Source organism: Lates calcarifer, linkage group LG9 (assembly GCF_001640805.2).
Source record: "Lates calcarifer isolate ASB-BC8 linkage group LG9, TLL_Latcal_v3, whole genome shotgun sequence".
NCBI lineage: Eukaryota > Metazoa > Chordata > Actinopteri > Centropomidae > Lates > Lates calcarifer.
Genome location: NC_066841.1, coordinates 14,725,912 through 14,738,413, shown reverse-complemented (window position 1 = coordinate 14,738,413; position 12,502 = coordinate 14,725,912). Strand labels below are relative to the sequence as shown.

Here is a 12,502-nt window from a genome sequence, read left to right as displayed (position 1 = left end):
CTTCATCCGTCCTTGCTGGTGCCATGTACTGCTGCCACATTACATTCAGTCCTCCCAGCCCTCCAAAAATAAAGGTGCTTTGCCACACTATATAAACCCTGCATGCAACACAAAAAATATGGGCCTCTAACAGAAGTGCGGCTGCAGGCTGAGGCCAGATGGATGTATCACAGAGGAGGATTTCAGGACTGCTCTGCTCCAGATGAATCGACAGAGCAGCCAAGAAGACAAACACTTGAACGACAAACCAGAAGTGTGCTGGGGCTGATTTGTAAACAAACGCTGACAAAAAACGAATTAAAAATCTGAGTAGTAAATGAATAGCAAAATGCCTGTTTATTTATCCAATCAGATTAAAAAAAATAAAAAAACAAACAAACAACAAAAAAACAACACCAGGACTGCATTAAGATATTACAGTGACAGAGAAACAGAACCATAAATTAAAGCGTACAAATTAGACTGTAATTATTTAGACAAGAGGAAAGGGGTTGTGTAAACATTAGTGCGGTGGATACACTCATAAGCTTTTTATTCATGCATTTGATACCTTGAACAGCGTATGAATAAATACCAAGAATGCTCTAGTTTAAGGCCTCTGAGATTATTTAACAGAGTGGTTCTCTCTTCAGCAGTTAACATTTCAACACTGACCTTGAAGCAAACAAAGGTGGAAAAAACTAGGAAAACACTGTACCATGTGATATTTACATTCAGATGAGCAGCAGGGCAAGATCTAAAGCCATTTTAGCAAAATTATTTTTAGGCAAGAAAACTACTTAAAAATCCAAACAAATAGTCCCTGAACTGAATACTATAGCTTTGATACTTGAAAAATACTTTTTAAAAAAAGAAAAAAAAAAAAGAATGTGAATGCCTCTTTGAAATGTGTTAAATTACAAAAAAATATACCTGTGCACATAAAAAGTGGTTGAGTACCGAACAATGCCATCATAGACAAAAACAGGGTGTACAAAGTCAAGTGAAATTTGAAACGAGGATCGTGGAAACGATTATGCCCAAGATCAGCACGGCTAATGCTACAAAAGGAACAGTGTGCAAATCAACTTGTGTAATGAAATAATCGTGTCATTAGTGTTAATTTTGACTCGTTTTCCATTAGGTCACAATACCATCTAAGCGTTTAGAGTATTTCACAGGTTTTGACCTCAAAAAAAGAAAAAAAACAACCATGACCAACTTGGGTTATGGATGTGAGGTTCTGCATTGCAGTTAAGTCTACATCCACTTCCACAGATTCCCTGAAGGAGAGACCTAGTGCATGACTAGTCCTCGGAGGCCTTTGAGGCCACCAAAATACTTTTTTTCACCTCTCAATCCATCAGCGTGCATTTATACTGTTTCAAAAAAGAGCTCCATAAATTTCCAAGTGCATACTATAATAGATTCCTCACTAAGGAGGCACTTTAATTGTCAGGACACACTTCATTATAGCTGGAGACATCCATTTTCAACGAGCCTAACAGGAAAATTTGAAATACATCAGTAGTACAGTCATTTGGCGACGAAGCTCTATAGCTTCTCAATTTCCTGTTTTGGATTATAGTGTTCAGTAGCAGTGTGAGGCAAACTGAAGCACCGCAGAGCTCCCCCGACTGCCAGCTGGACAAAGCCGATTGAATTACGATGGCAACTCCACCATTTTAAACCAAGTTGTAGACCTCGAGGTTTTCCTGCAAGATGTGGTCCTTCACCGCTCGGAAGACAAATCGAATGTTGTCTGTGTCTGTGGCGCAGGTGAAGTGGGAGTAGATGATTTTTTTCTCGTTTGGATTGAGACTGACAAACATATCTAAGATGAATTCTTTTCCTGCTTTGACATCCCGCTGGGGACCTGGCAGAAAGAGGCAGAGGGCAAAAACAACGCAATACGGTTGCTGTAGTATTTTCAGTAGTTACATAAAAGTTCAACAATGTGAGCCAGGGTAGCACTGTCATATAAAACAGTTACAGAGCATCTAAGTGAGACAGTGTAACTTTTTTTAAAACAAGACATAACACAATCTTCCTCTTATAAAACACATCCTTGATCAACTCAGTACATGCTGTCCAAGTTTGTGTAGGTCCACACATGTGCACATGTCAAATAGGACACTTCTATATACTGAATTTTTACTGTATGTATACTGAATGTGTGTACTGTATTCCCAGTCCTTGACTGCACACACAATTGTCTTTTTTTGTTTTTTTGTTGTTGTGCAGCCATATACAACAAGGAAGCTCCTCTTGCTGTTAGTAAGTGAGTTTGGCATCTTGTTTTCTAGTGTCCATGTGTGGAATGTGTCCATTCACAGACCCTATCACAGTCTAAAAGTGGCTTTTATTGTTTGTGAATTCAACATTTCATCTCTAAGAGGAAGATTGTCTTATTTCTTTCTTAAAAATGGAGTCCAAAGACACTTCATATCTAAATACCAACAACAGAGATTCTTATTTAAGACAGAATAATGTTATTTTCAAAACATAAATATCATCATGCTGAGTTGCATTTTTGATTATTTTAACCAAGAATTAACCGTTTCCTCTTACCGTCGTATTCAGGGAAGTAGTCGACCAAATGTGAATACATGATTTTCTCCTCCAGCAGATCGATCTTGTTGAGGAACAAGATGACCGAGGAGTCTTTGAACCACTTGTAGGTTATGATGGTCCGGAACAAGGCCATGCTCTCCTCCATTCGATTCTTTGAAAATCACATGACACAGAGTTCTCAGCATGAGAAAAAAAATAAAATAAAAATGAAATCAGATGTAGTGTTAGAAAGCAGAACTTCAGCAGTGATTGTCTGAGTGAGCAAATTCAATTGGCTGTAATCTCATCAAGTGAACAAGCCTTGCTGAGAGGTGCACTTAGCAGAACAGAGCGACTAAAGAGCTCCCCCTGCAGATGGATTACATGTACTGCCACAGAGGAGGGTTAAGATGAGGTCTGTCATTGTGACCAGAAAGCGAGAGAGAGAGAGAGAGAAAGGGAGAGGGAAAGAGAGAGGGAAAAACAAGAGAGGCAGAGTGAGAGAGAGAGAGAGAAAGAAACTAGACTAGTACTGGACTCTAGAAATCTAGGTCATCATCTCCACCTAACAGGTTTGGCTTTAAACAAAAGAAACAATGTCCCTTTGTATTCCTCCCAGTGATTTTTTCACATTATCCCAAAGTGAGCCCCTTTCTTTCCCATGTACAGACTAACAATATATATAGGAAGAAATTAGCTTGTAATCGTTACAGATCATTCTGTAGGCAGCAGCCTGCATTTTACCTCATTGGCAGACTCAACGAGGACCTGATCGTATTCGCTGAGCGCCACCAGGAACATGATGGAAGTGACTTTCTCGAAACAGTGTATCCACTTCCTCCTCTCTGAACGCTGGCCACCCACATCCACCATCCTATAGCAACAGGTTTAGAATTAATGTGGACATGATGACTAAACAGGACAGTCTATTAAGTTCATAAGGTTGTATCTGATAACTATACTGCACTATAACTATACATTTTACAATAACCGAAAATTCAAAACAATATCTGGAATATGAGAAAACTGTAGGCACTGGCTATCATGGCATGTATGGAGGTTAAATTCAGGGAACAGAAACTCTCACTTCCCCAAAGGATCTGGTGGTTTCATAGGGAAACATTTAACCTCCAAAACCAGCCTGATTTCACCAGCCTGTCTCCAAGAGGAAAAAACAACACTGAGAGTCTCCAGCCATGCCAGCAGCTCTGTGGGGCTTTAAGTTCAATGCTAACATCAACATACTAAGGAGGGGAGGGGAGGTGGGGTGGGGGTCCCCGCTGCAATAAAAGCACTACTACATAAAAAAATAACAACACTCACCTGAAAACCACATTCTGCAGGTCAAAGGGGTACTCGATAATACCTGTTGTGGGCACCCTGACCCTCAGGACATCCTGCTGGGTTGGCAAGTAAGCACTGTCAGCGATTCGATCCAAATCATTCAGATAGCTGTTAACACAGGATGACAACACGGTTAATAAAATGAAAACAAAACCAGTTCAATAGATATGGAGCCAGCAGAGAGGCAATGAGGGGACGTTTATTGTAAAATATTCAAGTCATGGATGTTTCTGTTTCAGCCTCTTCACTATAATTAATTATTTAGTGAGAATTTAAGTAGTATTTCTTTGCTTTAAAGCCTTTTGTCAACAACCTTAAATGGAATAACCACTGAGCTTGAGTATATAAAAACAGACAATTCGCAGATGAAAGAGTAGAAACTATTTGGCAATGTCTGAGGAGTTATTAGTCTCTGTTTAGACTCACTATTTGGCTGAGTCCGAGATCTGGTATTCCCTCTTCCGATTGTAACATTCCTGAATCCCCGGGTCACTCCACAGACTCTTGAGGGCATCCACGTATGGGTTAATTAATGTTGTCAACTTCTCCGCATCAACCCCACTGACAAGACTGGCGTTGGCCTGAACAACAGCAGGACGACACACTGAAATTAATGACATAATTCAACACTTTCCGAAACACAGATTCAGAGTGATTTATAGGAACATAATCTTGTGCATTGTTTTTGTGTTTTTGTGTAGAGTAATCAGTATGGATGTTAGAGGGAAAGGGTTTACCCAGCATACATCTCCCACTACCAATGTGTTTTTGATTAGTGAGGGAACAACAGAACTGTACACTCATCTACACCCTCACAGTGTGCAAAAATCTCCTCGCCCATCTCGCCACATCTTTTCACTTGGACCTCAGCAACAGTCATAATAGGCTGTAATGCTGACCCTCATGACTTAGAGGAGGATGCTCTGTAATACAGAATCTGATTCCTATTATTTATCTTAGACTAAGGGCATGATCAAGTACAGTCCAACAGCTTAACTTCACAAGCAACAGGTACATGTTTCTGATGAAAGGCCACCTGGTCTTGTGAAACTTACTCTGTGAAACCAAATACCTGTTTCACTCACCCTGTGATTTGAAACTAGGAACGCCTGCTTCCATGTTAAGTAACCTCATGCAGCATTTTGATATTTCTGAAACTAGCCAACTCTACTGGAGTTAGGTTGTCTGCATGTGATCACAATTAGAACTGCTTTTTGTCCAGCCTGAGCCATTGTTTGCCTATGATGAGAGAGGTGATGTCAAACCTCGCAGTGGTGCTGCCTTGGCTTTGAGATTAAATTATTTGAACATTTTTTATAAAAACTTGGACATGATAAATCAATTAGTCCGTTGACAAGTAACTTTTTAGGTAATTTTCTATAGCTTTTGGACAGTTAGTTAAACAAAACAAGAAAATTTTGATCAACAATTTTCACTGTTCTTATCTTTTAGAGACCAGATGACCAGTGGACACATCCATCAATTAGGAAAATAATCATTAGTTGCAGCCCTGATGTTAACGTTCACCAGCTTACTGATGCGCAATAAATACACAACAAGCTCTGTTACAAGAACCATGGTCAGAGAATCTCCAACCAAGAGATTTTATGACTTGGACCCAAACATTTCTCTATTTCTCCTAATGTAAGACTGTAATCTTTGCAGTGAACGGACTGTGGATGAAGCAACATTTACTACCTTTACTTTCTCACCTGCTGTTCAGCCTCATCTAGTGTACATAGTCTTTTTCCCTTTCATATGCACTCATAGACACAAAGTACTAAAGTTTCTATGTGTTCCGGGTAATCCTCGATTCTGGTTTGCTGATTGATGTCCTATGTCTTCTCAGAATTCCTAATGACTGTCTTACCCTTACTGCCCTAATGTGTGTCTGATTAATAATAAATATTTCCCTGACTGCGCATCACTTGTGTTCCCACAGTGCAACACTTCAGCCAGAAAACACTTAGAAAAATCAGCACAAGCTGTTTGGAGCATTTTAATGGTCATTTATGAGTGAACCATTACTTTAAGTCTGTTTGCTCTTATCTGCTGCTGCCTGGGACTTTGGCATCATCACATGGGAGGAGTAACTTAGCATCAATAAACAGTCTTATTGTACACAGTGCTGCTGCAGACATACTACAATTGTAAATTTGTTGATGGGCAGCTGTGTTTGTCGTTCTGATAATATCTTCCTCCACTACAGTGTTTAAATGGAGATTTTGACCCTGCCATGATAAAAATGTCTGGGAGCTGTCATACTGAGGTAAATTCCACTGTTATGAAATACGTCTGTACACACTGTAAATGTGTTTGACCAGTTTATTACACCACTGTTAACTCCAAAGAAACCAATACTATCTGAAGAACTGTTTGGTGAGTCATATCTCTGCACATATTGTAGAGGCAGCAAGTAATTTTTCTTTTATTTCTGGCTGTCTGAAATTGCTACCAGAGATTGTACATGTGTTCAAAACACCCTGGGAAGTTTATTTTTGGTTACTTTTTTATATTTCTGGGGGAAGCCATACCCTCTGATGCCTTTCCCTTTTCCTGCATCTTTTAAAATTGATTTCATGGCTCCTGCTTCACTGCTTTCATGCTCCCACTCTTTGGAGAAATGATGGGACAAATTTAAAGGAAACTGCTGTGCCAGCATCTGTTTTTCCTTTTCATTTTTTTCTTTACCCCTTTTTCTCTCCAATCTGTGCCCTCCTAAGATCAATCAGAAAAACTTTAACAATTCACCACAAGCTCACTCTTACATCAAACGCCCTAGAAATATTAAATGCAACCAACTGACCCTTTGCCAAGCTCCACCCGCCTTAATTACTGTGGCCACAAATGTCAGTCTTTCTTTGTAATGTTCAAAACAGTGGGGCCTTGAGTTCAGACAGAGGTAAACAAAAGCAGATTATTTCTATCTGGCAAACAGGTCCCAGCCAAAAAGTTAGCACCCTCACTACTTGATGATCCATGTAGAGGACATGTAAATATAGAAACTGTATTTTTCTTTTATCAGTATATAGGTTGCCAGCCCTAATAGCCTAAGTATAATATGGGGAAAAAATCCAACTGTTCAGCTGCTTAGCTATTTGGACAAGTAAGACAGAGATGATTTTTATGGTTTACCATTTGTATTTTCATGAGGCAACCTCGTAAAAGACACAGTTTTCAGGATGACAACTACCCAGTTGTTCAGTGAACATAACACTACCTCCGATAACGAGTTTGGCTGGTGTTACTGGAATGTAAACTTCCCCGAATCCAATAAAGAGCAGGACAGAGCTGCAAACATTAGCCAAAACTCCAGCTTCTACACAATGTTGAAACAAAACACAGTGGATGTCAATGGAGCTTTTTTTATTAAGTAACCTGTAGCTACATAAAATGTAGTTAGCCAATCATGTGCTCATTGACCTTGGAGGTAATGCTGCCAATATTAGCCACACCAACAATGTCAGTTTAGGTTAGAGCACATAGATACACTGTTCAATCCATTTTGGTCAACAGATAGTAGTTACAGCCTGTTCAAAAAGTCACCATTGATCCTGGATGACACCACACACTAATTTGCATATTAGTTTAGGTTTTAAAATACAGCCAAACTAAACACATGCTATTATAATTAGCTATTATAATTTTCAAGCTGCAACAATCACATCAGCTCGCATCTAAATCTACCTCTAATTTCCCTTAAACTTTTTATGAAGGCTGTGAGAAGTGAGAAGTAGTTACCCGGACAAACAATCAGTGATTGGACACCTCATTCACGCTACTGTCTGGCTGCTGATTGGTTGACTGAGCATGTTGCTGGCCTCCCCAACAATACAGACCAGAACCACAGCCTACATGAGAGCTATATTCACAGAAAAATATTAGTAACTCTCTCCACAGGAAGGGAGTCAAACCCTGCACAAAAAATGTCAAAAAAGTACAGTAGTTAAGCTGTGATTGGGCAATCATTATTTGGGGGAGGGGTTTAGTGAATGGTCACCTGGTAAATGGCTTCTTGACCTCTCTGGCCCACAGACGCTCTGGACTTTAGCACTGACATCTACATGCTCAGTGACGTGCTGTTATTCTATTAGCTTCCACACAACTACATCCTCACTGGTGAAAAAAAATGTAACTCACATGCTGACTCAAACTTGGTTAATGCTGCCAATGGTCTGTGACGCCCACATGACCCCCCCCCCTCCTCACGCTGTCGCAAGACACAGATAATGGACTTTTCTTATCTGGGTCTCATCTTTACCTGGAACCTTTACTGGAACCTTTATTACAGTATTTTTGATTCAGCATTTTGTGTGATTAATAAGGTCTTAATAAGGCCATTGGTATGACAGGGACAGGTTCCTGTATGATTAATGGGGAATTCTCTGTCTCCCTTCCTCTTTTATCTTCTACTTGTTTTTGGCTCAGGAGTACCTGTCTTTACATGCCTGCAGTGTAACATCATGTGTACTTTCCAAAAGACAGCCTGCTCCATAAGTAGGCAAAACTGTCTGGCAGCAGGATTGCAAAACTAAACACTGTTGCAAATTACCAGAAGTGCTTCACCCTGAAGACACAGTAATACACACTGCAGGCTCTGTCAGTGTTGGAGTAAACCTTGCACATGCATCTGTGGGATAGTGTGTGGTAAAAAACCTCTTCCTCAATCTGTCTGTGTGAAACAGCAAAGAAAGGACAAAGAAACAACAGTCTTTTTCTACCTTGTTGTGTTCGTACTTGTAGGGGATTTGTAACGTGTTCATGGCCTGGATCATGGCCTGCATGGCAGTGAAGATGTTCTGGTAGACCAGCCTGGTGAAGCCCCTCTTGTCCTCCTCAGAGTATCCGCGGCCATGGATGATCCTCATCTGCTTGATGAAAGTGCTCTTCCCGCTTTCACCAGTTCCTGGCCACAGACAGACAGACACGTAAGATTAGTGTACAAGCATGTAGAAGACTTACATAATAAGGCTGGTGATATGTTTTTTTTCTAGTATGAACAAAACATTTAAAGACCAAAATCAACAATTTGTTAGTCCATCTGTCAATACTTCACTACTTCCCCACCCTGTCTCTGGCTCTCAGAACCAAGCTCACTGGTCACTAGTGAAGACAGAAATCTATACAAACAGTTCACAGACATATAGCTTCCTTTTTCAAAAAGTTGCTCAATCAGAAGTAAATTGCATAATTGTTGAGGACTATTTTTAGCCACCAATTAATTTGGATTTGGTGTGTTAGTGAACATTTAGGGCAGCAGTACACTGTATGTGGGATCAACTCAAACTGCCCATGTTCTTGATAATGAAGGAGCATGTCCTACCTAGTTGCTCTGTGGATGGCAATGTCAGTCTGTTAATCTAGCACTCTAGTCCAGACTGAAATGTCTCAACAACTACAGAAAGAATATTCAAGTTTCAAGTGTTCAAGTTTGTTAAATACTTTGCTTTATGACCAAAATACCTGCAAAACTAATGACATTCCCATCAGCTTCAGCTGTACTTAGTGTTTAATGCTCATTGATAAATGCAAAGCAGTACGAGGAGTGATTGATAAGTTTGTGGCCTAAAATAGGAGATGAGTTAAACATCATCATATCAAACATATAAATCATCCCTTATATACCTGCTAAAAAATAGCATCTCAGCATTACCATTGCGAGCCTGTTAGCATGCTGGTGTTAGCATTTGGCTCTAACCACCACTATGCCAAAGTACAACCTCACAGAACCGACAACACGGCTGTAGACTCTTAGTCTTGTTGGACAATCACAGTGGTCTCTGGCTCAGATGAATAAACTACATCAGGTTTTCACTACACACACAATCCTTGTTAGTGGGATCAACTGATTGTTAGTTTTGATATCTTCATGTAATTTGTTAACAATACAAAACATATAGAGAATCACCCAACTCTATCTGTTGTCAGACAACATCAAAAGCAACAGGTTTTGTCAGTTATGTGTTTGAAGCACTTTCATTGTCTCACTCTTATGCAAACATGAACTTACCATAGTCTGGGTTGAGAGTCTTGTTCTTGAGCCTTATGGGTTTTATGTTTATTCTTCAAGTCAAGTTTTACTACCACTATTTTGTCATCTCACAACTGGCTGTCTGTTTGTTTAGAAAAGCTGAACGAGAAGAAGTTGCAGCATTTCCTCCTGAGGCTGACAAAGTTAAAATGACAGCATTCGTTGGCAACCGAGAGCTCTGCAGTCAAGAACAAAGTGAACATAAAACTATGGCGTTTTGGCATGGACTATAACTTATGAATTCTAAAGGTAGCGTGCACTATTCAACTCTCTGTCTAATTCTATAATATATATACTAATATATTAAAGGGTTTTCACTTGATAGGATTATTCAGCATGATGCAGAAGTATACAAAAGTATACATTTACTGTTTGAAAATTTCTTCAATAAATGTGGTTATTGTTTTGTCAGTACTGTAGCTCCACATCTGACTTTTGAACCTGAAAGGGTGGTTACACATTCATCATGAGTCAGTCATTTTTGAAAGCAAGATAACCACAACCAACATGACTTACACCTTAATCTTACTCACAGCATTGCTGATGCATCCTATGTCAAGTAACCCAAATAAAATGTGGCCGCCCAAGATGATGCAGCAATCAGGCATTTATCTATCAGATGAGACTAATATGTGTTTACTCAGTAGTTAATTATAATCAGTGGTGGAAGCACATTTGTTGTATTTAGCACAGTTTTAATGTGCTTGTACTTTACTTGAGTATTTCTATTTTCCATTTATAGTATACTGTATGATGTACTGTTACAGATGAAACTACCTAACACTGTATAAAGTTACCACTTCAGGTTATAATGACTTTAATATTCTTTCACCAGCTGTGTGGTAGAGTTTTCTGTGGTGGGCTGTACTGTGACCAGGCACCTCTTCATTCTTAAAGTGCACACTGCAATACATTAACTGCTCATATTTAACCACAAAGGCATTATCACGCTCTGCAGTATTTTCAAGGGCAACTACGTAAAAGGTTCTTAAAATTTTTCTATCTCAGGAAGAGCTTCATTCTCCTCTATCATATATGGTGGTGGAAGAAGTACTGAAATCTTTCACTTTAGTAAATGTGGCTGTAACACAGAATATAAACACTTTGTTACTGCTGTTGGATAGTGCAATGCAATGCACTGCATCATAATTTATTCACTGGCACTGATATGTTTTACATGTTGAATTTGTGCATGGGAAAATGTACAAAGTTACTTTCCAGCACTGTGAGCAAAACATATGATTTTATGAGTGTTATGGATTTAATATTTAAAATCATCTGGGCCTTTACCAGCTACAACACAAAAAAGTATTTCTGTGCATTTATGCATCAGTAATAGTAATGTTATATTTGTTAGTAAGAGGGGCATTCAAATTTTGATTACTTTGACTATTGACACTTGTGTATAATTTGCTGATAATTCCTCCTACTTTCATTAAGATATTGAGGCAAAACTTTTACTTGTAATGGAATATTTTGCTACTTTTACCTGAATAAACCATCTAAGTGATTGTTTGTTTGTGACTCTTTATAATAAATAAACAACATTCATTATCACATACTCGAGTACTTTCAACGCTGTTAATAAATGATTTTAACATCTATTTTTTGGTTGTACTTCTATCTCCAGTACAGTAGTTTAACAGCTATAGTTACTAGTTACTTTACACACAGCTTGGTATTGGGATTTCACATGAAAAAACAAACATTTCTATAGTTTTTTCTTTGTAATATTTTGAAAACATGACTTTTATTTGTAAAAACAGTTTTTTAAACAATGGGATACGGCGACTTTAACGTAAGGACTCCTTTCCAGTGGTGTTTACAGCATACCATGACAAGTATTACAAAAAGACGCGATCTTTGTGTCTTACCGAGCAGAAGGAGCTTGAACTCCCGCCGGGCGTCCTTCTTGTCCCGGCGGAGCTGCCTCTCTATCTCATCGTTGATCCTGCGAGCCTCTTTGGCCTCTGGGCTGAGGCAGCACGCTCCCACGGAGCTCAGAGTCATTACTCCTGGACAACACTTCACCTTCCAGGGCACAGACACATACATAATGTTGGTTATACAGGAAAAGGAAAAGCCCCTGTGTATCCCGAACTCAATATATTTGATGAACCCCGCCAGTATCCCCCCACCACCCCGTCACTGCGTGCGCCGAAAACAGTGCGTTTTTTTCCTGAGCTGGAAACAGGGTTTAACAAATGTAAATTTAAGGAAGTAAAGGCGTTGCTCTCAAGGCTGTTAGTATTACCTTTATCCGCTCTCGAGAAGAGGAAATTAACTTTGTGCAACAACTTAAGAAGAGTGAAGTAGCGAGTCTTTACCCCTGTTGGCTGAGCTCCGGGCGTGGTGGGCTGAATATGGCGGAGTTTTACATGATAGTGCTCCAAACTGATACAAAAATTGCAACATTCATTCTCTAGGGAAAAGAGAGAGATTCGTCCGCCCCTGTGTCTGTCTCTGCTGTAGGCGAAGCTCGGCGTTATCCTCCTCAGCGTTCACTTTTGTTTGTCCTGGCCCTCCTCTATCACTCCTGGGTAAAGAACCAACAGCGAACCATGTGACGGAGGGCTGTGCTCTGATGGGAAGCCG

General features: G+C 39.6%; 1 protein-coding gene across 2 annotated transcripts; it reads right to left on the bottom strand.

Annotated features, from left to right (window-relative positions):
- Positions 1-506: 506 nt before the first annotated feature.
- LOC108873998 (guanine nucleotide-binding protein G(q) subunit alpha) lies at positions 507-12,497 on the bottom strand. Of its 2 annotated transcripts, none has more exons than XM_018662332.2 (8): positions 12,162-12,497; positions 11,782-11,938; positions 8,598-8,782; positions 4,303-4,457; positions 3,856-3,984; positions 3,277-3,406; positions 2,551-2,704; positions 507-1,855 (listed from the first exon to the last, which is right to left on the bottom strand). In XM_018662332.2, exons 2-8 carry the CDS (start codon positions 11,915-11,917, stop codon positions 1,665-1,667), a joined length of 1,080 nt encoding a protein of 359 aa, XP_018517848.1. In that variant the 5' UTR covers positions 11,918-11,938; positions 12,162-12,497; the 3' UTR covers positions 507-1,664. The 2 variants fall into 2 exon arrangements, with proteins under 2 accessions (XP_018517848.1, XP_018517847.1); XM_018662331.2 differs by having other exon boundaries at positions 12,235-12,496.
- Between the last annotated feature and the right edge of the window lie 5 nt (positions 12,498-12,502).